Source organism: Coregonus clupeaformis, chromosome 3, assembly GCF_020615455.1.
Source record: "Coregonus clupeaformis isolate EN_2021a chromosome 3, ASM2061545v1, whole genome shotgun sequence".
In the NCBI taxonomy this organism is placed as follows: domain Eukaryota; kingdom Metazoa; phylum Chordata; class Actinopteri; order Salmoniformes; family Salmonidae; genus Coregonus; species Coregonus clupeaformis.
In genome coordinates this window covers 6,982,547-7,010,036 of record NC_059194.1, presented here as the reverse complement: position 1 = coordinate 7,010,036, position 27,490 = coordinate 6,982,547, and the positions used below count along the sequence as shown (strand labels likewise).

Sequence of the window (27,490 nt, the reverse complement as noted above, 5' to 3'; positions counted from 1 at the left end):
ACTGGGCAATATCAATTTTGTCCCTATCGAAAATGTGATATTGTATTCGCCATTTCATCATCACAACTTATCTTGCTAAAACTAAACAATTTGACTAGCATTTAGTTTTGATCAATCATTGTTTATTAGTGGTAAATAATTTACTTGCAATGCAAAATGATGCCTCACCAGAGCAACGTTGACGTTTCTCTAACTTGCTGGCTAGCGAACTTTTAAACTGTACAAGTGAAGTTAACCAGCAACCATGTCTATAAAATAAATTGCATTTAGGATATTTGTTCAGATAATTTGGTGACAGTACTCTGTAACTTTGCGAAACTCAAGATGACCTTCCGAAAATGGTACCCCAACCTGGCTGTGGTCGCACGTGTCCGACTTGACCAAGGTATGGCTAATTAGCTAGCTAACGTTAGCTTTAGCTAGCAAGTATTTTTAAGGCAGCTTCTGTGTTTAATAGTCTAGTCAACCAATGAATGGGTATTACGTTTGGCTGAACTGTCAGGTTGAAAACAGCTCCCTTCAAATTGATTCCACTTGTACCAGGTCATGGGATTCAGTTGTTGTCAAATTACCAGTAACGTTTTATTTGACTTTTCGTAGCAGATTAGGATAATTAATTTAGTCGGTCATGAGAAGGGTTAGGATTAGAGTTAGTAAAAAAAACAAAAACGTTTTACGTTAATTTGACAAGAACTGGATCCCTTCTAGCCATGACCCTCGTGCCACTGCCGTGCGCTGGCAAATGCAATTACGCGCTTCCCGGAATCTAGTGAGCACGGGAAATGTAGTTCTAGACCGCAGTGTTTACGTCTCTGTTCAAGTGCAGAACAGTAACTAGATTTCCATAGAGCAATGCAGTGGGACACAATTTATAACCACCTTACCTTCACGTTTTGGAACATAATTCCGGATTTTTAAATATCTCGTTTTCACTCGTTTTGATTTATGTTCGTCTGAAGTAGCCTACGGTCGCAGCGCTTGCTTAACTGTCATCCAGGGTTGTGTTTTGTATCTGACAGTGGAGTATGGCGGACGGTGGCCGCTTCTACAGCGGTAAGTTACCCTGGGACAAGGCTTCAAACCTGCTTCTAAACAGTTGTTTTCCTCCTTTACCTAGATCAGGAGGGAGTTGTCGTGCAGAGAGATGTCACAAGCAAAGGCAAACTACCAGGAGGTAAAACGCCGAAGTGTGAACAATTAAGTGAGGCGATTGGCATATGGGGACAGGACAGCCGTTTACATTTTCTGTGACCGACATGTGACAGGCTTTTTAGGCTACATCCCGATTCAGAAACAACCCCCCTAGCACCCCTGGCTACCCCATCCAGTGTTGACAATTATTTTCAGTGAGAATCGCGATTGGCTTGATTTGTCACTATATTACGTTTTGCCGTTGCCGCGACGACATCACCGCACCAATTGTTCTTGCTGCGGCACAACTGCGGTCCCCGACAGCGTTTTCGCCCACTCTCCGGCCACACACCCCCTCCCCTTGTGCTTCTCAGCCTGTGTGTGCACCGTTGTAGTGACTTCTGTTGCACAGACAGCTTCTCCCGATCTCATTTGAGGCAAAATTGAGTCGGAAAATTTGCAAAATGCTGTACAAACCATAGAAATCATCGGTGTCACCAAAGGCAGCCTGAAAAGTAACTGAATTTATCGCTAGCCTTTTTTTTACCAATGAAAATATCTGCAGGGATCTGAAAACTCGCTACATTTGCAACACTGGTGATGTTAGTCAGTTGGCCAGACTGAGGCATGCTCAATGTTTTAAATGCTGATGAAGTGTTTTGACCATTTATTACAAAAATGTGCAGCCACTTTAGTCACCTTTTTAAAATATGCAGTTATGTGATGAATAATCTACAAATGTGTCGGTAATAATAACAACATGATAATATATATGAATAAACAGATATTCATACCAGAAGATTGCCCTTACGAGGTTGTTTATGATGATCCATCCTCTCCCTCTCCCTCCCCCAGAGCATGACATCAGAGTTGCGGACCCTCAGTTCCGGGGGGGCCGTATGGGTCGGGGCCCCTTTAGGGGCCCAGTCTACTACGACGGCCCGGCCAGGCAGCAGAGGTCTCGAGGGGGCCCAATGGGTGGGTTCAGGGGCCCTGGACCGGGACCTCGGGTCCGCTTCGAAGATAGCTATGTAGACGTAACTATGAACAGCGGGAGCCCACAGGATGGCAGCTCTCACCGCAGATTGTGAGTGAGATTGCATACTACTACTGTTACATGGCAGCGATAAGATTGACTGTTACTGTCTATAAATAAAGATACGATTTGTGAGATGATTCTTTGTCAGGTAACACTGTGCACTCTGACCCCTTAGCAACCCATACAGGTGGCCGAATCGGAGAGGCGATGGGCAATTTGACCGAGACAGAAGAGGAGCTGGGGGCCACAGAGGAGGAGGAGAAAGAGGAGGTGGTGGAGGAGGAGGAAGAGACAAGAGCAGTTGGTACAAGATGATTGTGAGTATCTTTAACAAAGAATATGACAATTATCTATTTCATTTTGATAAACTATTTTATAGCCAACTAACTGCTCTCTCTGGCAGATTCCCTATGGGAGGAAATACGACAAGAAGTGGCTGCTGACGGCTTTACAGAACCTGTGCTCCGTACCCTTCACACCTGTACAGGTAAGTTACTGGCAGACGGCCCAGCCGGGATCATAGAACTTGACTGATGGGTTAAATGTTGTTTTTCTGATCACTGGGATAGAGGAGTCTAATGTATGCTTTGAAACCTACAGTGGGGGAAAAAAAGTATTTAGTCAGCCACCAATTGTGCAAGTTCTCCTACTTAAAAAGATGAGAGAGGCCTGTAATTTTCATCATAGGTACACGTCAACTATGACAGACAAATTGAGATTTTTTTTCTCCAGAAAATCACATTGTAGGATTTTTAATGAATTTATTTGCAAATTATGGTGGAAAATAAGTATTTGGTCACCTACAAACAAGCAAGATTTCTGGCTCTCACAGACCTGTAACTTCTTCTTTAAGAGGCTCCTCTGTCCTCCACTCGTTACCTGTATTAATGGCACCTGTTTGAACTTGTTATCAGTATAAAAGACACCTGTCCACAACCTCAAACAGTCACACTCCAAACTCCACTATGGCCAAGACCAAAGAGCTGTCAAAGGACACCAGAAACAAAATTGTAGACCTGCACCAGGCTGGGAAGACTGAATCTGCAATAGGTAAGCAGCTTGGTTTGAAGAAATCAACTGGGGAGCAATTATTAGGAAATGGAAGACATACAAGACCACTGATAATCTCCCTCGATCTGGGGCTCCACGCAAGATCTCACCCCGTGGGGTCAAAATGATCACAAGAACGGTGAGCAAAAATCCCAGAACCACACGGGGGGACCTAGTGAATGACCTGCAGAGAGCTAGGACCAAAGTAACAAAGCCTACCATCAGTAACACACTACGCCACCAGGGACTCAAATCCTGCAGTGCCAGACGTGTCCCCCTGCTTAAGCCAGTACATGTCCAGGCCCGTCTGAAGTTTGCTAGAGTGCATTTTGATGATCCAGAAGAGGATTGGGAGAATGTCATATGGTCAGATGAAACCAAAATAGAACTTTTTGGTAAAAACTCAACTCGTCGTGTTTGGAGGACAAAGAATGCTGAGTTGCATCCAAAGAACACCATACCTACTGTGAAGCATGGGGTGGAAACATCATGCTTTGGGGCTGTTTTTCTGCAAAGGGACCAGGACGACTGATCCGGGTAAAGGAAAGAATGAATGGGGCCATGTATCGTGAGATTTTGAGTGAAAACCTCCTTCCATCAGCAAGGGCATTGAAGATGAAACGTGGCTGGGTCTTTCAGCATGACAATGATCCCAAACACACCACACGGGCAACGAAGGAGTGGCTTCGTAAGAAGCATTTCAAGGTCCTGGAGTGGCCTAGCCAGTCTCCAGATCTCAACCCCATAGAAAATCTTTGGAGGGAGTTGAAAGTCCGTGTTGCCCAGCGACAGCCCCAAAACATCACTGCTCTAGAGGAGATCTGCATGGAGGAATGGGCCAAAATACCAGCAACAGTGTGTGAAAACCTTGTGAAGACTTACAGAAAATGTTTGACCTGTGTCATTGCCAACAAAGGGTATAACAAAGTATTGAGAAACTTTTGTTATTGACCAAATACTTATTTTCCACCATAATTTGCAAATAAATTCATTAAAAATCCTACAATGTGATTTTCTGGAAAGAAAATTCTCATTTTGTCTGTCATAGTTGACGTGTACCTATGATGAAAATTACAGGCCTCTCTCATCTTTTTAAGTGGGAGAACTTGCACAATTGGTGGCTGACTAAATACTTTTTTTCCCCCACTGTATGTACAGTACCAGTAAAAAGTTTGGACACACCTACTCATTCAAGGGTTTTTCTATCTTTCTTTTTTTACATTGTAGAATAATAGTGAAGACATCAAAACTATGAAATAACACATATGGAATCATGTAGTAACTAAAAAAAGTGTTAAACAAATCAAAATATATTTTATATTTGAGATTCTTCAAATAGCCACCCTTTGCCTTGATGACAGCTTTGCACACTCTTGGCAGTCTCTCAACCAGCTTCACCTGGAATGCTTTTCCAACAGTCTTGAAGGAGTTCCCACATATGCTGAGCACTTGTTGGCTGCTTTTCCTTCACTCTGCCGTCCGACTCATCCCAAACCATCTCAATTGGGTTGAGGTCGGGGATTGTGGAGGCCAGGTCATCTGATGCAGCACTCCATCACTCTCCTTCTTGGTCAAATAGTCCTTACACAGCCTGGAGGTGTGTTGGGTCATTGTCCTGTTGAAAAACAAATGATAGTCCCACTAAGTCCAAACCAGATGGGATGGCGTATCGCTGCAGAATGCTGTGGTAGCCATAAGTGTGCCTTGAATTCTAGATAAATCACAGACAGTGTCACCAGCAAAGCACCATAACACCTCCTCCTCCATGATTTACGGTGGGAACTACACATGCGGAGATCATCCGTTCACATACACTGCGTCTCACAAAGACACGGTTTGAACCAAAATTCTCAGATTTGTACTCCAGACCAAAGGACACATTTCCACCGGTCTAATGTCCATTGCTCGTGTTTGTTGGCCCAAGCAGGTCTCTTCTTCTTATTGGTGTCCTTTAGTAGTGGTTTCTTTGCAGCAATTTCACCATGAAGGCCTGATTCACACAGTCCCCTCTGAACAGTTGATGTTGATGTGTCTGTTACTTGAACTCTGTGAAGCATTTATTTGGGCTGCAATTTCTGAGGCTGGTAACTCTAATTAACTTATCCTCTGCAGCAGAGGTAACTCTGGGTCTTCCATTCCTGTGGCGGTGAGAGACAGTTTCATCATAGCGCTTGATGGTTGTTGCGACTGCACTTTCAAAGTTATTGAAATGTTCCGTATTGACTGACCTTAATGTCTTAAAGTAATGATGGACTCTTTGCTTATTTCAGCTGTTCTTGCCCAAATAGGGCTATCTTCTGTATACCCCCCACCTTGTCACAACACAACTGATTGGCTCAAACGCATTAAGAAGGAAATAAATTCCACAAATTAACTTTTAACAAGGCACACCTGTTAATTGAAAGCTGGTTGAGAGAATGCCAAGAGTGTGTAAAGCTGTCATCAAGGCAAAGGGTGGCTATTTGAAGAATCTCAAATATAACATATGTTATTTCATAGTTTTGATGTCTTCACTATTATTCTATAATTTCTTTTTACAAATAAAGAAAAACCCTTGTTCAAACTTTTGACTGGTAGTGTATGTCTGGCTATTGTTTGTCTATTAAACCTATAAATATAGAAGTACATGTTGAGGATATTTACAAGTGCATTTAAGTATTAGTATTGTTTCTTTCTCTCTCTCTCTCAACCCCCCCCCATCCCTTTCAGTACCAGATTGAAGGCCATAAAGCCCAGTTCTACCTCGAGGATGCCTGTTCAGCCAACGCACTGTGCAGAGTCTCTCGCCAAATCACAGACACTGAGGGCTACAAGGTAAAGCAGCATTCTCACTAACTGTTGGCTATACTCCTGGCTATTACATTTACATTTTAGTCATTTAGCAGACGCTCTTATCCAGAGCGACTTACAGTTAAGTGAGTGCATACATTTTCATACTTTTTTCATACTGGACCCCCGTGGGGATCGAACCCACAACCCTGGCGTTGCAAACACCATGCTCTACCAACTGAGCTACAGAGGACTTATGTGTACTTTATCCCTTCTATTCCTCAACCCATGATCTCCCAATTCAATGTTATTTGATAAGAGCTGCAGATTGAATGTTAATATATACTGAACAAAAATATAAACGCAACATGTAAAGTGTTGGTCACATGTTTCATGAGCTGAAATAAAATATCCCAGACATTTTCCATATGCACAAAAAGCTTATTTCTCTTAAATTTTGTGCACAAATTTGTTTACATCCCTGTTAGTGATAATTTCTCCTTTGCCAGTATAATCCATCCACTTGACAGGTATGGCATATCAAGAAGCTGATTAAACAGCTTGATCTTTACACCGGTGCACCTTGTGCTGGGGACAGTAAAAGGCCACTCTAAAATGTGCAGTTTTGTCACACAACACCATGCCACAGATGTCTCAAGTTTTGAGGGAGTGTGCAATTGGCATGCTGACTGCAGGAATGTCCACCAGAGCTGTTGCCAGAGAATTGGATGTTCATTTCTCTACCATAAGTCGCCTCCAACGTCATTTTAGAGAATTTGGCAGTACGTCCAACCGGCCTCACAACCGCAGAGAACGTGTAACCACACCAGCCCAGGACCTCCACATCTGCGGGATCGTCTGAGGGGGTGCTGAGGAGTATTTATGTCTGTAATAAAGCCCTTTTGTGAGGAAAAACTAATTCTGATTGGCTGGGCCCTGGCTCCCCAGTGGGTGGGCCTGGCTCCCAAGTGGGTAGGCCTATGCCCTCCCAGGCCCACCCATGGCTCCGCCCCTGCCCAGTTATGTGAAATCCATAGATTTGGGCCTAATTAATTAATTTATATTGATTGATTTCCTTATATGAACTGTAACTCAGTCAAATCGTTGCAATTGTTGCATGTTGTGTTTTTATATTTTTGTTCAGTATATTTATTGTTGCCATCTGTGGGCAGTGTTTTGAAGTTACTACTTATTTATAACCATGTTTATGCTTCCTATACCCCCCACCCCACCCCCACACACCGCTCCTCTCTTCTCCAGGTGATAGTGCTTATGAACCCCTGTCCTCCTCCCTCCATCCTCAACACCCAACTGAAGCCTGAGGACATGGAGCACTTAAAGGTGAGAGATGGAGGGAGGGGTGAGCGATGAAAATAATATGGATGAATATGAGTAACTTCTGTAATATCTCCCTCAGCAATGCATGGCCAAGCGCTTTGATGGCTCCCAGCGAGCACTGGACCTGAACAACATCCGTACTGACCCAGGTAGCACCCCATACTACCTGGAGATTCAAACTAACCACTCTTTCTATCTTCCTCTGTCCTGGTCTAAAATGTATGTACCTCTGTTTCAGACTTGGTGTCTCAGAACATCAGGGTGATCTTGAGCAGAAAGACCTTTATGGATGCTGTGGTCAAGATCATTGAGGAAAACATCCCTGAGGTAATACTATAATAATACCCAATCTATACCCATACAGTTTTATTTTGTTGAGCTAAAATGTGTAGATCTCTTGTCCTATTCTCTTATCTCAGCTGGTGTGTCTGAACCTGAGCAATAACAAGCTGTATAAACTGGAAGATGTGGCAGATCTGATAAGCAAGGCCCCACACCTGAAGACCCTCAACCTCTCCCACAATGAGGTGAGAGAAGAGACTGACCCTTAACCCTAATCTCTAACCTTGTCTATTCATTTGGGGGCGAATCCTAACTTCCACATCACATTTTTACTTTGTCATGCATTGATGTCAATGAGAGATTACAAGTCTGGATTTTCCCCTTAATCTGCTCGCTTAACCTTTTCCCACTCAATCCTCTTCTTTCTTTCTCCATCTTCTCAGTTGAAGTCAGATAAGGAGCTGGATAGGTTGAAGGGTTTGAAGCTGGTTGAGCTGTGGTTGGACCGTAACCCACTGTGTGACCAGTTCAAGGACCAGCGCACCTACATCAGGTCAGTCTCTGAGCCTGGGGGTTAGGCTGTGTGGGGGTTAGTTAGTAGGTAGATAGATAGATAGGAGCACTGACATAGTCCAGTGGATGTCGCGGCCCTGTTGACTCCATTACTTTTGAGTGGGTGTGGGATGTGACTTCTCTGTTCCTGTTCCCTCTCCATGGTGAACATCAGTGCCATGAGGGAGAGGTTTCCCGGCTGCTCAAACTGGTAAGATTTTCGCTTTTCTTCTCAGATCCTCTCCATCTTTGTCTGCATCTGATTTGTTTGTTTGTTTGTTTCCTTTTGTTGTTTTGTTGTGTTGTTCTGTAGGATGGTCATGACCTCCCCCCGCCGATAGTGTTTGAAGTGGTAGCACCCACCACCATCCCCCCCTGCAAGGTCTGGTCCGTTTTGGTTCACAGAATAACAAAAGGTGCACTTGATTCAGCTTGCTCGCTTGGTTGACAGATGCTCTTTTCTTTGACCAATCTAGGGTAGCTACTTCGGTTCAGAAGAAATCAAGGTCCTCATCTTGCATTTCCTGCAACAGTAAGTGTATTCACATATCTTTTGTCAAGATTCAAGTATATTCCTTCATAAAGGATATCTTTGTCACGTCTAAGACAAGCAACAAAATGCATACTACCGCGCTCTGAGAAAATCTGTCCAAATCAAAGTATGCGAAACTGAGCACGGGGGGCACATCTCGAAGGCGTACTCCATTTGTACATATTTTGAAGCATGCATCGATGCAAGCTTCAACGGAAAGTATGCAAAGAAATATGAAGCAACCATGTAAAAAATTACGCACAATTTATTGAAATGAATGGCAACCATTATTTGAGCTGAAGCAAGAGAAAATACACTCAGACATCGTAATTAAATGTTGCCTATTCACATCTCATGTGTTGCCGGACTACAATATTTTATCTTGATACGTTAATAAATACATGCTGTGTTGATTTTGGCATGTTTACCTGCCTACGTACCGTAGATCGCAAGCCCATAATAAGTCAATAGGGCTAACTGGCTAGCTACTAGGACTGTTAGCTAGCCAGATAGCCACGAAGAATTGACATCTATCTTGCATAATATTAGTTTTAGGTCATTTTGCCTGTTAAACTATCTGGTTAGCTACATTATTAATATTCACATTTAGCTAGCTGATAGTTATGAAGTAAAACGGTTGCTTTGTGTATGTCTTGTTTCGTCTCTTGCCATTTAACTGTCTGGAAGACGGTTCGGTGAATGGGTAAGTCTATAGTAAGTCAATAGGGGTAACTGGTTAGCTAGCTAGCCATGAAGAATTGGTAGCTACCCACGAAACATGTACATCTACCTTGCATAACTTTAGTTTTAGGTCATTTTGCCTGTAACTAGCTGGCTAGCTAGATTATTACGATTCACATATCTAGCTGATAATTCTGAAGTAAAACGTTTGCTTTGTGTATATCTTGTTTTGTCTATTGTTGCCATTGTTCTGGCAGGAAGAAGGTTCAGTGAATGGGGAGGTGAAGCGTGAGATAATACAGTAGGGAGAGTGGGAGTGCTTCTCAAATGTAATGTTTTATGCATTCTCCACACTCGTCCTCACAAGAACGCACTCAAGAGAACGTGGTCGGAGAATGTACTCAGAGCATGAGAGTGTGGATTGCGGTAGTATGCATATTGAGAAACACCCAGTGTGTATGACCTCTATGACAGCTATTACAGCGTTATAACCTCTGATGGGTACTACAGTGTTATAACCTCTCTGACGGGTACTATAGTGTTATAACCTCTCTGACGGGTACTATAGTGTTATAACCTCTCTGACGGGTAGTACAGTGTTATAACCTCTCTGACGGGTAGTACAGTGTTATAACCTCTCTGACGGGTAGTACAGTGTTATAACCTCTCTGACGGGTACTATAGTGTTATAACCTCTCTGACGGGTAGTACAGTGTTATAACCTCTCTGACGGGTAGTACAGTGTTATAACCTCTCTGACGGGTAGTACAGTGTTATAACCTCTCTGACGGGTAGTACAGTGTTATAACCTCTCTGACGGGTACTACAGTGTTATAACCTCTCTGACGGGTACTACAGTGTTATAACCTCTCTATGACGGGTACTACAGTGTTATAACCTCTCTGACAGGTACTACAGTGTTATAACCTCTCTATGACAGGTACTACAGTGTATATGACTCTGGGAACAGACAGCCTCTTCTAGAAGCCTACCATGATGGTGCCTCCTTCTCACTTAGTTTGCCATCCAGCCAGAACCCAAACAGGTCTCTCACACACACACACAGTGCCATACACATTTCTCCATCTGAATGTCTGGATCGTGGGGGTTACGAATTACATATTTCTTTTTTATATTTTTCTGTCTTCATAGGTGTAGTTTGAGCGAGTACCATAAAGACAGCCGTAACATAAAGCGACTCAAAGATCCATGTGAGTCTTCCAAATATTTATGTCAATAACCCAAGTCTGTCATCGACAGATTTGTCTGTTGTATTTCTGTAATAATGTGTGCATCTTCTAAATGTCTCCTGAGTGGCGCAGTGGTCTAAGGCACTGCATCGCAGTGCTAACTGTGCCACTAGAGATCCTGGTTCGAATCCAGGCTCTGTCGCAGCCGGCCGCGACCGGGAGACTCATGGGCGGCGCACAATTGGGCCAGCGTCGTCCAGGGTAGGGGAGGGAATGGCCGGCAGGGATGTAGCTCAGTTGATAGAGCATGGCGTTTGCAACGCCAGGGTTGTGGGTTTGATTCCCACGGGGGGCCAGTATAAAAAAAAATATGTATTCACTAAACTGTAAGTCGCTCTGGATAAGAGCGTCTGCTAAATGACTAAAAATGTAAATGTAAATGCTTCCCTCTGGAATCTGCTCCCCACAGCAACACGGTTCCGACTGCTGAAGCACACACGGCTGAACGTGGTGGCGTTGCTCAACGAGCTGCCTAAAACTCAGCATGACACGGCCTCCTTCAATGTAGACGTCAACACCCACACGGTTAGGCAATATCTGATTTTATAGTTAATGTTGCATTCTCAATACTATCATTATTAGTTCTAAGTTCTTCTGTTCATGGGTGGGTTTTTTGTTTTTGTTTTTTAAAACCTTGGATTTTCTATTTTTCAGACCACATTACTGTCCTTCACGGTCAGCGGAATGTTCAAAGAAGTCGATGGTAAATCTCAAGAAGCGGTTAGGGCCTTCTCTCGGGTCTTCATCGCAGTTCCTGCTGGGACTTCTGGGTAAGTCGAATGAGGACCCTCGTTCACCTGATTTTAGTTCTAAAAACTCAAATACGTCTCTTATAAGACTGTCTGTGTGCTGAAGAATGCTAAAATGATATATCTTATATGATATACGAAAACAATCGTCAACGAATATTAATAAATATTGGCATCAGTAAAAAGATAAACAAAAAAAATAACAGGCCAACTGGTCCTAAATTAAAGAAATCGGGGGGGGATACATTGAAAGAACGTTTCAAACCATTTGCCTCCGTTTCTCCCTCTCCAGTCTGTGCATAGTGAACGACGAGCTGTTTGTGCGCATTGCCACAACGGAGGAGATCCAGCGTGCGTTCACTGCTTCCGCCCCCACTCCCTCCAGCAGTCCAGCGCCCACCCTCAACACCCCCCAGCAGGAGATGCTCTCTGCCTTCTCCCTCAAGTCTGGCATGAACCTTGAGTGGTCGCAGAAGTAAGTTTGTGGGCGTGTTCGAGCAGATACATTTTGCTAAGTCATTGGTCACCGCCTTTCAAAGTGAGTTGCATTATGGGGATAAAATGTGTCCGACTTTTGTCTACATGTCGACTGCATGAACTTTATAAAAACCATGTGATCAAAGGTCATGCAGTTTTTTATGAAGTCGCCTTCAAGTCGCTGCAGTTGCTTCTCACCGGTTGCACCATGCAGCCGTCGCCTGGCTACTGGGAGGTACTATTTGTCAACCAATCATTAGGGTGTTTTTCTTTGACCCACGCGAACGGTACCCAAGATGTAACGGAAACAGGAACCAACTTTTCCACAATTCAGATCATATTCAGTTCATATTCATACAGTGGATATGTACAAATAGTGATATTTTGAGGCGCTCTCCTGATGAAACTACGGAGGAGAGTAAATTAAATTTAGATCACCTTTACTCCACACACAGAGACTCATACAAAGCTCTCCCTCGCCCTCCATTTGGCAAATCTGACCATAACTCTATCCTCCTGATTCCTGCTTACAAGCAAAAACCTATACAGGAAGTACCAGTGACACGCTCAATTCTGAAGTGGATTGATGAAGTGGATGCTAAGCTACAAGACTGTTTTGCTAGCATAGACTAGAATATGATCCGGGATTTATCCGATGTCATTGAGGAGTTTACTACATCAGTCACCGGCTTCATTAATAAGTGCATCGACGACGTCGTCCCCACAGTGACTATACGTACAGTGCCTTCAGAAAGTATTCGCACCCCTTGACTTTTTCCACATTTTGTTGTGTTACAGACTGAATTTAAAATGGATTAAATAGAGATGTTTTGTCACTGGCCTACACACAATAAGTGTTCAACCCCTTTGTTATGGCAAGCCTAAATAAGCTGAACAAAAATATAAATGCAACATGCAACAATTGCTAAGATTTTACTGAGTTACAGTTCATATAAGGAAATCAGTCAATTTAATTAAATTCATTATGCCCTAATCTAGGGATTTCACATGACTGGGAATACAGATATGCATCTGTTGGTCACAGATACCTTTAAAAAAAAGGTAGGGGCGTGGATCAGAAAACCAGTCAGTATCTGGTGTGACCACCATTTGCCTCATGCAGCGCGACACATCTCCTTCGCACAGAGTTGATCAGGCTGTTGATTGTGGCCTGTGGAATGTTGTCCCACTCTTCTTCAATGGCTGTGTGAAGTTGCTGGATATTGGTGGGAACTGGAACACGCTGTCATACATGTCGATCCAGAGCATCCCAAACATGCTCAATGGGTGATATGTCTGGTGAGTATGCAGGTCATGGAAGAACTGGGCCATTTTCAGCTTCCAGGAATGGTGTACAGATCCTTGTGACATGGGGCCATGCATTATCATGCTGAAACATGAGGGGATGGCGGCGGATGAATGGCACGACAATGGGCCTCAGGATCTCGTCACGGAATCTCTGTGTATTGAAATTGCCATTGATCAAATGCAATTGTCTTCGTAGCTTATGCCTGCCCATACCATAATCCCACCATGGGGCACTCTGTTCACAATGTTTACATCAGCAAACCGCTCGCCCACACGATGCCATACACGTGGTCTGCAGTTGTGAGGCCGATTGGGCATACTGCCAAATTCTCTAAAACAACGTTGGAGGTGGCTTATGGTAGAGATATTAACATTAATTTCTCTGGCAACAGCTCTGGTGGATATTCCTGCAGTCAGCATGCCAATTGTACAATCCCTCAAAACATGAGACATCTGTGACATTGTGTTGTGTGACAAAACTGCACATTTTAGAGTGGCCTTTTATTGTCCCCAGCACAGGGTGCACCTGTGTAATGATCATGCTGTTTAATCAGCTTCTTGATAGGCCACACCTGTCAGGTGGATGGATTATCTTAGAAAATGAGAAATGTTCACTAAATTGAAGAGAAATTTGCTTTTTGTGCGTATGGAACAATTCTGGGATATTTTATTTCAGCTCATGAAACATGGGACCAACACTTTACATGTTGCGTTTTATATATATTTTCAATATACAGTATCAGTCAAAAGTTTGGACACACCTACTCATACCAGGGTTTTTCTTTATTTGTACTATTTTCTAAATTGTAGAACAATAGTGAAGATATCAGAACTATGAAATAACACATATGGAATCATGTAGTAACCAAAAAAGTGTTAAACAAATCAAAATATATTTGAGATTTCAGATTCTTCAAAGTAGCCACCCTTTGCCTTGATGACAGCTTTGCACACTCTTGGCATTCTCTCAACCAGCTTCATGAGATAGTCACCTTGAATGCATTTCAATTAACAGGTGTGCCTTCTTAAAAGTTAATTTGTGGAATTTATTTCCTTCTTAATGCGTTTGAGCCAATCAGTTGTGTTGTGACAAGGTAGGGGTGGTATACAGAAGATAGCCCTATTTGATAAAAGACCAAGTCCATATTATGGCAAGAACAGCTCAAATAAGCAAAGAGAAATTACAGTCCATCATTACTTTAAGACATAAAGGTCAGTCAATACAGACAATTTCAAGAACGTTGAAAGTTTCTTCAAGTGCTGCAAAGAAACCACAACTAAAGGACACCAATAATAAGAAAATACTTGCTTGGGCCAAGAAACACGAGCAATGGACATTAGACCGGTGGAAATCTGTCCTTTTGGTATGATGAGTCCAAATTTGAGATTTTTGGTTCCAACCACCGTGTCTTTGTGAGACACAGAGTAAGTGAACGGATGATCTCCGCATGTGTGGTTCCCACCATGAAGCATGGAGGAGGAGGTGTGATGGTGTGGGGTGCTTTGTTGGTGACACTGTCTGTGATTTATTTAGAATTCAAGGCACACTTAACCAGCATTGCTACCACAGCATTCTGCAGCAATACGCCATCCCATCTGGTTTGGGCTTAGTCCCACTATCATTTGTTTTTCAACAGGACAATGACCCAACACACCGCCAGGCTGTGTAAGGGCTATTTGACCAAGAAGGAGAGTGGTGGAGTGCTGCATCAGATGACCTGGCCTCCACAATCACCCGACCTCAACCCAATTGAGATGGTTTGGGATGAGTTGGACCGCAAAGTGAAGGAAAAGCAGCCAATAAGTGCTCAGCATATGTGGGAACTCCTTCAAGACAGTTGGAAAAGCATTCCAGGTGAAGCTGGTTGAGAGACTGCCAAGAGTGTGCAAAGCTGTCATCAAGGCAAAGGGTGGCTACTTTGAAGAATGTAAAATATATTTGGATTTGTTTAACACTTTTTGGGGGGTTACTACATGATTCCATATGTGTTTTCATAGCTTTGATGTCTTCACTATTATTCTACAATGTAGAAAATAGTAAAAATAAAGAAAAACCCTTGAATGAGTAGGTGTGTCCAAACTTTTGACTGGTACTGTATGTAAATTAGATTTCTGTATTTCATTTTCAATACATTTGCAAACATTTCTAAAAACATTTTCACTGTCATTATGGGGTATTGTGTGTGTGTGTGTAGATGGGTGAGAGGAAAAACATCATATTTAATCAATTTTGTATTCAGGCTGTAACACAACAAAATATAGAATAAGTCAAGGGGTATGAATACTTTGTGAAGGCACTGTTCATGTTTCAAGTAGACCACCATAGTCACTGTGCCCAAGAACGCCAAGGTAACCTGTCTAAATTACTATCGCCCCGTAGCACTCAAGTCTCTAGCCATGAAGTACTTTGAAAGTCTGGTCATTGCTCACATCAACACCATCATCCCAGACCCCCTGGACCCACTCCAAGTCGCATACCGCCCTAACCGATCCACAGATGACGCAATCTCTATTACACTCCACACTGCCCTTTCCCACTTGGACAAAAGAAACACCTTCGTGAGAATGCTGTTCATTGACTACAGCTCAGCGTTCAACACCATAGTGCCCTCCAAGCTCATCACTAAACTAAGGTCCCTGGGACTGAACACCTCCCCCTGCAACTGGATCCTGGACTTCCTGACAGGCCGCCCCCAGGTGGCGAGTGTAGGCATCAACACATCCACCACGCTGACCCTCAACACGGGGGCCCGTCAGGGGTGCGTGCTTAGTCCCCTCCTCTACTCCCTGTTCACCCACACACGACTCCAACACCATCATTAAGTTTGCCGACGACACGGCGGTGGTAGGCCTGATCACCGACGACGATGAGACAGCCTATAGGGAGGAGGTCATTGACCTGGCAGTGTGGTGCCAGGACAACAACTTCCCCCTCAACGCCAGTAAGACAAAGGAGCTGATCGTGGACTACAGGAAACGGAGGGCCGAGCACGCCCCCATTCACATCGACAGGGCTGTAGTGGAGTGGGTTGAGCGCTTCAAGTTCCTCTGTGTCCACATCACTAAGGATCTATCATGGTCCAAACACACCAACACAGTCGTTTTAGAGGGTACAACAATGCCTCTTCCCCCTCAGGATGCTGAAAAGATTTGGCATGGGCCCTCAGATCCTCAAAAAGGTCTACAGCTGCACCATCGAGAGCATCTTGACTGGTTGCATCACCGCTTGGTATGGCAACTGCTTGGCATCAACAGGGGGTTACAGTGGGTAGTGCTTACGGCCCATTACATCACTGGGGCCGAGGTCCCTGCCGTTCCAGGACCTCTATACCAGGCGGTGTCAGAGGAAGGCCCCAAAAAAATTCAGACTCCAGCCACCCAAGCCACAGACTGTTCTCTCTGCTACCGCACAGCAAGCGGTAAACAACCCTGAGCAGCTTTTACCCCCAAGCCATAAAACTTGTAAACAGCTAAATAGCTAATCAGATGGCTACCCGGACTACCTGCATTTACCTGTTTTTGCACTAACTCTCTTGCACTGACTCTATGCACACACACTGGACTCTACCCACACACTCAACACATACTTACACTGACACCCCAACACACACATACATACTACATACGCCCACACAACATGCACACACATGCATACTAACGCCACACACACACTTTCACACTCACCACATATGCTGCTGTTACTGTCTTGTCTATCCTGTTGCCTAGTCACTTGAGCCCTACCTATATGTACAGTACATAGCTACTTCAATTACCTTGTATTTCTGCCATGTTATTTACTACTCCCTATTCATGGGTGCATGTTTCATCACTATTGTTTTGAACATTCGTTTTGAACTAATGCCTGACTGAGCATTCTACTCAATGCATCATGAGCGCTGATGAAGGTTTGATAAAAAGTGCATTAGTGGCTTGGAAATACTATGACATTCAAAAGGAGGCAAATAATTAGTAGGAAAACCTTTATCATCATTTTGATTTCACCAGATTGACTTTAGATGTAGTATAACCACAGATTTTTATAACTAAACCATGATAGACGACAGCCTTTCGTTTCCAATGAAAACAAATGAGCCTTAGTTTGGCAGAACGAGCAAAGACGTGGGCAGATCCAAGCACGATTTAGCGAGGTCCTATTAGCGTGTTCTAGCATCATCTGCATATTTCCGTTAGGGAACTCCTACTTTGTGAAGTGCGCGTGTGCAATAACTCAATTGGCCTTTGCACTCCTTCTAAACGACGCAATTTTTTAAAACTTTTGCAAAGGGTAAAGTGTGTAAACCTTAGTACACTCTGTTCATAACAGATTTGAGTTTTGGGAACAGAAAACTGTATTGAGATCAAATGTTTCATCGATGAGAACATTTGCAGAATGTCGGCCAAAATTAATGTCGTTCAATCTCCTCCCACTGCCCGCCAGTGGGCTTCCTCTCACTACCATAGTGAGTGGAAACGCCAAGCGGATGCTTCACATTTATACATCCAGTGAAATATCTGTCTCATTGTTCTATCTGTGGTATAACGTTAGCTAGCTAGCTAATATTGAGGGGAGGCCACCGGATTTTAGCTAGCTAATGTTAGCACTGCTAGCTATTTTTGACTAATTTTGATAGCTAATGACAACATTGCCATCTGTCTAAAGTAAATTTGACGACCAAATATTTCACCACTTTAACAATATCATCGTATTTCCAGGCACTATAGTGTAATTTAGATGAAACAGTAGTTAGCCTGCGTCCAGAATGACTGGGTTTATCACCACTTTAGGGCACCACTATGGCGCTGCCGATAGAGGGTGGCTTGAGAACTGTTGGTGAAACCATACAGGAGAGGAAGTACAGAACCAACGACGCTAGACGGAGAGGAATATGTTTAAGCAAAAGGCAGTTTATTAAACAACAGAGATAGCTGGTACTGCTCCAAGCTACATGCATGGACCCATTCAGTTGCCTCTTATCGAGACAGTTGAAAGGGATCAAAAACAGAGTTTTCAGCATTACTTTATACAATGCAACACAAAGGAAGGGGTCCTTCTTCTAGTCCCTTGATTGGTTCCCGAGGCGTAGGAGGCGGGTCTGCTCTGTCCAGAGTAGAAGCCCCATTTTGACCAGTAGAAGGGAAGTGCAGTGTGTGTGTGTGCGTAACTCGTGAGGCATGAGGATGAGTGTGCGTATGCATGGAGATGTGTGTGTGAATGTGTGTATGTTCTCAAAGGAAAGTCTCGTGGGGAGCAACCAGATTGTGGCCTGTGGCGTGGGAGTTGTCCTTGAGAAGATATTGGCTCTGTCCATTGTTCTTGCATAGGAACAGCATTGATTGAAAACAAGCTCCTAACATTAAAATGGGTCATGCACAAGATTTTAGTCAGACCAAGCTATAACATTTTAATATTTACTACGACAAATCCCCCTCTTCACGTCTCCCCAGAGACGGACCAAGTAACAGTAAAGAAGGAAAACTTGAGACGTGACACAAGCTAACAGTGTAATTGGCAAAATAGGAAAACTTTATCAGAAGATAAAGTTTTACATTCCCCTCTTCACGTCTCACAAGAGACGTGACAAAAAGCTTAAATGCTGCAATTGGCAAAATAGGGAAAACTTTATCAGAAGATAAAGTTTTATATTCCCCCTCTTCACGCTCTCACAAGAGACGTGACAAAAGCTTAAATGCTATTCATCATCCAGATATCCTTGGTCAGCATCGCCAATAGCAAGCAAAGGAAACATCTGACCGTTATCTGCAGGATGCGGATCAATAGCGGTGGTTATAATCCTGGTTGTCAGCGTCCGTATGCATGGAATGCAACAGCATCCACAAAGCACTAGAATTGCAGCAAAATTGAGATGGATACAAGTATAGAAGAAACAAGCGTTTTATATTTACCAAACGCATCCATCCAAGAGTCCCACATTGAAGTATCCACCCCTGAGTGGCTCTTCATTTTGCCATTAAGAGTTCAGTAACCCTTCCAGGGCAATTATCAAACTGCCATCTGTGGCTGTATTGTTGGGAATAAAGGTACAACATTGTTCACCAAACATAGCACATACTCCTCCTTTTTCAGCCAGGAGCATGTCGACAGCAATACGATTTTGGAAAGCCATGAGAGAGGTTGCAGCCAACTGGCCATGCACCGCCTCAAAACCTTGTTGTGTCCAATTGCCTAATTTTTAACATTAATGTATGCAGTTAATTCTATCGACGTTTTTATTAATAGTACAACAGTCAGCACCCAAAAGGACGAGCCCCAAAAACTGTACTCCATGTACCCATGTTCAAGGACAGTTTCACAGACAACAAAGAGAGAGTGTTCTTATCTGCCTGTTATGTGAAACAATCCATATCAGTACAGTGCTCCTCATTAATGCATTCCTTCCAAGCTATTCATCACATACAGATCCAAAAAAATAAAACCCAACAATTTTATGGTGTCACTCTAAACAGAGTATAATCACCCTTAAGAATAACAAGATATGGAAATTAAATCACAACATTTAATGTTAATAGAAAATAAAAATAATAATTTTAACCTCTATTCCTCCCCCTACACCTAACATGTACTGAGTTGGCTACCAGCCACCCAGGAATCCTTTACCTTCACATCAGGAAGAATAAACAATCACAGTGGTTAGTAAAAACATAAGGTAATAAATGAGCAAGAACTGAAAATAAATGCGTGTATGTATTTTACTAGGCAAAACATGGATCATCCAGCTTGGTCTCAGAGTCAGTAGCAGAGTCACCTGCATCATCCTGGGCCGGTAACAACAGCATCATACCTGACGCCTGCACCACTCCTACCACTGACCTCCTGAGACAAGGGACGATGCAAGCAGCACAACACATTAACAGCAAAAACACAATTACTAGGGTCAGAAATCCAGTAACCACCATGAAGAGTACTCACCAAACCAGTCACTCAGCCAGAAATAAGGCAACATCCACAAAGAACAAGTATACCCATAGAGGCCATAACTTCACCCAGAATAGTCACAACAATAGTTTTCCATTTACCAAATATGTTATCAAACCAACCGTTTATGGAGCTATCAATACCAGAGTTCTCAACCAGTTCGTTCTCGCCAGCGTGGTGATGGTCACTCAAGCGCTTTGGTCACGGGCCCGTCCGGTGCTATATTGTTGGAGATGAAAGTACAGCACATATATCCAAACAGAACACAAACCCCGTCCCCGCTCAGCCAAAAGCATATCTAAAGCTATTCTATTCTGCCATGTCATTAAGCTAGTTGCCGCTGTCTGCTCAGCTAATCCCTTTATTGCATCACGAGTGTGGTTTATAAATATTTTGCTGGTTATATTAAATATAATTTATCCAATCTACATTTTTATTAATTGTTGACCACCAGAAAATACTTGATTCAAACCCAGCTGCGATCTGATTGTGGATCCCATCAATATATCCTTTCATCAAAGGATCCCGGGAGGAGGTCCTACTTTCTATGTGACAACTCACCAGTCTCTGACACGTTTGATTGTTTGCGTATGTAGGTGAGTTCACAATCAGTTATCACCACACATCCATCAGATGTCAGCACGGGTCTGGTTTTTTGGCTCCTAAAATCCTCTGGCTGCAACAAAGAGGAGAGATTAGACTAGAAAAACAATTTAGAATCCCCTGTGACTTCAAACTGAGGCAACCCAGGTCGGGATGACTTTGTTATCGGGGGAAACAGATAGTGCAAGTTACCATAAGACTCTTTCACCACATTCCCAGGTGGCTTGCATGGAGGAAAAACCTGACAGAGAGTTAAAGCCTGTCAAGGGGAACGGAGTAGTTGTTAACCCTGGTTTGGCTGTCCCACAGGCAAAACAGTCTTCTTTAGACATAGTTGTTGCCGTATACTGAATCCATTCCAACCACAGGTTAAGATTTCTATACCCGTTTCCACCTGTACTACTTCCTCCAGGTCTATAGTTTTGCACTATCTTTATCACAGCCCGGTCTCACTACCTCCCTCAGAGGTTTACTCTAGAATTTCCCCTTTCCCCTACGTCTAGCTGTCTCCTATGCCTTTTAGACTTGTGTTAGGTTAACTACCACTTCTGGCTGAAACAGGAGGGTCCGTGTGTGTTAGGAATATGGCCCCCACAATCAGACAGCTACCTACCGTCGGGAGACCTGTGAATCCCCACCCTTGCCCTGAGAACATGTCAGATGCCAGAGGCCAACCCATTGCTTTACCTTCTATCGAACTCACACAGGGATGATCAGACAGGGTAAGGGAATCTTCGTTAAGGAGGCAACCCCCGGACCATAGTGGTGATCGGATCTTTCTCCTAACTCTGTGTTTGTTCGTCAGGTGTAGCTGGTTTTGTACAGTGTGTGACATGCACCCAGATGGATCTCTCAGCTATTCTGCTGGCAAAGGCAGTACTTGGTAGGGCCCCTTCCCGCCAGGCCTGATTCAGTCTCCTGGTTAGATAGAGTGGGTCACCTTCTCCTTTAGTTCACCTGTGGGGCACAAAACTTCTGACATACAGGTGTGGTTAATAAACTATCATACATGTTTTTTTTTAAAAGTATTTTGTCCTCTCCTTCGTATATATTTAATATTTAATCCAACCATCCCCCTCTTTGACACATGATTTGGCCATGTGTCAATATTACCACCTACTTAAACAATCACTTTAGTTAATATTGGTATTTCATTATCCAATTGCCATTCCTCCACTCTCTCTTCTGTTATTTATGGTTCAAATCAAATATATTATTACCAAATTATAATCTTCTTCACAATTTTCACAGTACTATAAATTACCCTCAACTTAGTAAAATAAACTATCTTAAAGTCTTCCTCTCATGCCTTTAGAATGTACTAGTGTGGATGATTAATTAACACCAGAATGTTAAAACAGAGTTCAGAGGCCATTGAAATCATTTAACGAACTGTTTAATCCCATAGTATACTAAACAATTACCATTATTCTAAATATTTCATAAATGTTAGTTATCCCAAGTGTTCATTAAGTCCTCATGACATTCATTCTCATAAGAAATCATATATACCCCAAACTCAGCCAAAACCTAAAAAATCCATAAAATTCACTGTGTGCACCTTTAAGACCTATAACCCTTGACCTGCTGAAAACCCTCCAAAATTGAAACAACAAGACTTTATTAACATCATACTAGGTGTGTTGTTTTCTATTTGAAAACCCCAATTAAAAAACAACAACCAAACAGCCAGGTCATGAGGACTCCTGATTTCTCTCTTCCCCTTCTGCCTACAGTTTCTTAACTGGTGCCCTTTCCTTGCAGTAACTACACGGTTCTCACATTCTCTAGCAAATGTCCCGTTTTGTCCAATTGTAACACTTCCACTCACTCCTGTCTCCACTATTACTATTTCCTTCTTGTCTGTCTTTGCTACCGTAACCTCTCTTCTCTCCTAGGTATTGACTAATAGTCTCACTGTCTCTAATTCAACACAAAACCCCATCATCCAATTAATTTTCATACCCATTACTGTCAATGCCAAATTAGGTTTCTCTGTTCCTGTTGAAGTGCTAAGTCAATAGTAGCCAATTCAAACACCTCACAATTTGGATCAAAGGGTTCCTTAGTCTTCCCCCCCACTAGAGTCTACTATTTCTCCCTCAAGGACTAGTCACGCCTTATCTTCCTCTTTCTCACACTCAAAGCTGGGGGATGGACTTCTCTCTCTCTCTCCTCTCTCCTGTCTGACTTTCTCTCATGATGGATTGCATGTCTCTCTGAGGCTATTACACAATTCAGTTATTTTCCCAACATACTCTCCGTAATCGGCCCATGGCAAAAAGTGTCCTATGGGCATCCCCTGAAACCCACTGCCCTCTAACGGCAGCCCAAACCTTACTATTCCTGTTTTGGGGTGGGTCATTCTTTCTACCGCTCTGGCCACATCCTCTGTGTTCATGGCCTGTCTGCTAAATGGCATATTATTATTATTACTGTATACATCTAAGGTTGCTTGGGCCCCTTTCATTCCCCCGCCAATAGATTAGGTAAGGCTGTCAGTGGGTACTGGCCCCCTCAACTCTCTCTCTCTCTCTCACTGCTTATTTCTCCTTTACACACCTTATGTATCTGTTTAAGCATGGATTCGAAGTTTATCTCCGTCCAGACGTCCCCTCAAAACCATACCTCTCCCTCCACCTGGTTATATAATGGAGATTTCTTCTATCCCTGGATTCCATTTTAATTACATCAAGCATTTCCGTCCCCAGTAAATTCTGGGACCTCTTGTAGGATTTGCCCCCCATGGTTGGTACTGTTAAAAATCCCTTAGCCACCTCTTCTATATTATAAGTCAATTTAACAAGTAATTCTAAATAGCTTCACACAACACGGGGCGGCAGGTAGCTTAGTGGTTAAGAGCATTGTGCCAGTAACCGAAAGGTCGCTGGTTCTAATCCCCGAGCTGACTAGGTGAAAAATCTGCCGATGTGCCCTTGAGCAAGGCACTTAACCCTAATTGTTCCTGTAAGTCGCTCTGGATAAGAGCGTCTGCTAAATGACTCAAATGTAATGTAAAAGAACAACACCTCATAAGGAGTGCCCAGCAGGAGTCCAATTCCTATCAGAAAACATACATACATCATTCAGACACTCCCAATCTCTCCCAGGGGGAAAAGTTATCCTTCTCCCTGAGTGAGATTGTTGTTCTATAAGGGTTTCTTCATTGTGTTGTCAGGATTGGTTCTCGCTGCTCAAATCAGCTCTTACTTCAGACAATGGTCTGGAAGGAGTGGGGGCTGGAGTGCAGTGTGTTAGATGGTGTCAGGGTGCTCCTGATTTACCTCTGACCTGGACTGAGTGTGAAGTAACCTCCTTCACTTCGTACGGTCCAGTCCACCTGGGTTCCAGCCACTTTCTCTTGTGGACTTTAACCCTCACCCCGTCTCCCACGTTTACCTTCAGTGTCAGCGTACTTCCCGACAGCTCCCCCTCTTGGGCCTTCTGCGCCTGAGAAGAGAGTGCTGCAGAAAATTCCGTCAATTTCTTCACATAATCAGTCATTCCTATCTGTTGTACATCAAGGGCGGGCATATGACCTCCCTCCCTTGGTGGACCTGGCATTACTCTCCCTGTCATTCGTTGTTCTAAGTATTCATTGAATTTGGGTATGGTTATGTTTGGTCCTGCCATCTTGCTTTCTCTATCTTGGATGTATTATCGGTATCAAATACAGACTTATCTCATGTATGACACCCTCGCATATAAAGAGGCTAATTTATATAATTTCTAATGCAATTATTATCATAAGAATAAGAATTCCAGTCACATATACCAATGCAGTAATCTCTACACACAGCACACACCACGCTTTAGTTATCTCACGCTTGTTCTAGAATCATGCACAACTTCAATATCAGTCTCCCCAGTCCCCGGTTCCTGAAACCCTAGGTCAAATTCACTCAATTCCCACAGATTGGTGTTCAGTCTCATAAGTCTCACTATAACTTCCCATCATTCATTACACGTTATAATACATCAAAACACACAGGCAAAAATTACACGTTAAAATACATGATACAACCATCAGTATTCAGTCACTGGTAAGACTCATAATATACAACCATCAGTATTCAGCCACTGGTAAGACTCTCATAATATACAACCATCAGTATTCAGTCACTGGTAAGACTCTCCTAATATACAACCATCAGTATTCAGTCACTGGTAAGACTCTCCTAATATACAACCATCAGTATTCAGTCACTGGTAAGACTCTCCTAATATACAACCATCAGTATTCAGTCACTGGTAAGACTCTCCTAATATACAACCATCAGTATTCAGTCACTGGTAAGACTCTCATAATATACACAGTTCTCAGTGTTCACAGTACCAGATATCTCATTTATGCCTTAATTCATTAGGATGGAAAATTATTTAACAAGTATTCATACTCACGCTCAGTACTACTGATCATAATTTGGTATTGGTCTATAATACAATATGCAAGATTTCGTTTTAACAGGCTCTGCATACCTTTTTTAGAAGAGCGCGCTCTGATCAGGTTTCCTGAGCCAAGACGAATAGTTGATTTCTCCAGGATTTTCAGGTCACTCTTCCGTCTGTTTTTAGATCGATGATTTGCCTTTTCCTCTCGCACCAACTTTTAGATCGAATTAAAACCATCCTCTGCTACCATTTTTGTTGGTGAAACCATACAGGAGAGGAAGTACAGAACCAACGACGCTAGACGGAGAGGAATATGTTTAAGCAAAAGGCAGTTTATTAAACAACAGAGATAGCTGGTACTGCTCAAGCTACATGCATGGACCCATTCAGTTGCCTCTTATCGAGACAGTTGAAAGGGATCAAAAACAGAGTTTTCAGCATTACTTTATACAATGCAACACAAAGGAAGGGGTCCTTCTTCTAGTCCCTTGATTGGTTCCCGAGGCGTAGGAGGCGGGTCTGCTCTGTCCAGAGTAGAAGCCCCATTTTGACCAGTAGAAGGAAGTGCAGTGTGTGTGTGTGCGTAACTCGTGAGGCATGAGGATGAGTGTGCGTATGCATGGAGATGTGTGTGTGAATGTGTGTATGTTCTCAAAGGAAAGTCTCGCGGGGAGCAACCAGATTGTGGCCTGTGGCGTGGGAGTTGTCCTTGAGAAGATATTGGCTCTGTCCATTGTTCTTGCATAGGAACAGCATTGATTGAAAACAAGCTCCTAACATTAAAATGGGTCATGCACAAGATTTTAGTCAGACCAAGCTATAACATTTTAATATTTACTACGACAGAACATTCATAACAATCGCATGACGCGACCGACTGACTGAGGTGCAACCTATGAAGACACCGAGTGTACGAAACATTAGGAACACCTTGCTAATATTGAGTTGCACCCCCTTTTGCCCTCAGAACAGCCTCAATTCATTCTGGCATGGACTCTACAAGGTGTCAAGCGTTCCACAGGGATGCTGGCCCATGTTGACTCCAATGCCTCCCACAGTTGTATCAAGTTGGCTGGATGTCTTTGGGTGGTGGACCATTTCTTGATACATACGGGAAACTGTTGAGTGTGAAAAACCCATCCGCGTTGTAGTTCTTGACACTCAAACTGGTGCGCCTGGCACCTACTACCATACCCCATTCAAAGGCACTTTAATATTTTTATTAACATTTATTTATTTTATTTTGTCTTGCCCATACACCCTCTGAAGGGCACACATACACAATCCATTTCTCAATTGTCTCAAGGCTTGAAAATTGGAGGGTTGGAGACATGTTTATTTCGACATTACAAAGATAAACTTTTATAAAGAATGGCAACACTGCCACGTTGCACAGAGCCGTGCTGTAGGTAAACCACAACAGTGTCCGACTGTCGGCTGTCGTAGATGCACCTCCCCCAACTTAACTCATCGACTTTCCTCTACTGTTGTCTGTGTTAGCATTATTACTGCTCGAACACACCCTGTGTGTGCGTGTTTGACAGAGGGTAAATGTTAAAGGTCAAATTGTAAAGGTCGATGTTTGGTGCAGAAACATTCACTGTGACGTTCTCTCTGTCAGGTGTCTTCAGGACAATGAGTGGGATTTCAACAAAGCTGCACAGATCTTCACACAATTAAAGGTAAAGTATCATGAATTAACTGTCAAATAAAATATTGATTAAATACATATTCTGAGTTTTTCACTTTGTCCAACTAAATGTTTTTCTCCTCTCCGTCTCCCTCAGATTGAAAGCAAGATCCCAGATGTCGCTTTTATAAAGTGAAGAGTAGGAAGAATACATGCTGTTGATAGTGAACATTAGATTTTCGGTTAAGAATTGAACAAGAATAGAATAATTGTATATATTTTATATGGGTTTTGGTTTTATCCTTTATTCTTTGTATTGTTTTACTGAAGTAGAAAGAATATCCACAACATTTAATTTCTGCCCCATTGTTTTAGTAACAGTGTCAAGGTTGTTTGACTTGATGACTGATGTGATGATATAATCTTGGTTATTGTAACCTTAGTTTAAAGTCATGTTTTCATTGTAATACAGTAAAAGAAAAAGCCATTGGTTTTGAATTTGTGTTAAACCTGTTTAAGATTGTTATAAAAATGACTATCAAAATGTATCAAATTCACACATGCTCTGAAAATAAATTGTATTCCACACACAGCAAAATTATGATTATCACTGGATGACAGTACCAAATGAACAGATACCGGTCGCGTTCAGCTGCTCAGACATTGCATGCATCAACCAATTGCTGACATTGTAAGATCTGGCATGTATCAGCAACGCCTGGGCAGCGGTAGACAAGAAGAACGGGCACACCGTTTTGTTTTGACCTTCTAAA

General features: G+C 42.9%; 1 protein-coding gene across 1 annotated transcript; it reads left to right on the top strand.

Moving 5' to 3' along the window:
• Positions 1-29: 29 nt before the first annotated feature.
• LOC121539967 (nuclear RNA export factor 1) lies at positions 30-27,310 on the top strand. The gene is given in 22 exon segments (XM_041848624.2): positions 30-385; positions 1,118-1,174; positions 1,987-2,218; positions 2,346-2,487; positions 2,574-2,657; positions 5,930-6,034; positions 7,250-7,330; positions 7,407-7,476; positions 7,566-7,654; positions 7,747-7,854; positions 8,053-8,162; positions 8,337-8,356; positions 8,359-8,372; positions 8,475-8,543; positions 8,638-8,693; positions 10,315-10,419; positions 10,527-10,585; positions 11,034-11,149; positions 11,279-11,394; positions 11,666-11,848; positions 26,709-26,769; positions 26,875-27,310. Coding segments are annotated over 22 exon segments (1,977 nt in total). The 5' UTR covers positions 30-324; the 3' UTR covers positions 26,914-27,310.
• The last annotated feature ends 180 nt before the right edge of the window (positions 27,311-27,490 follow it).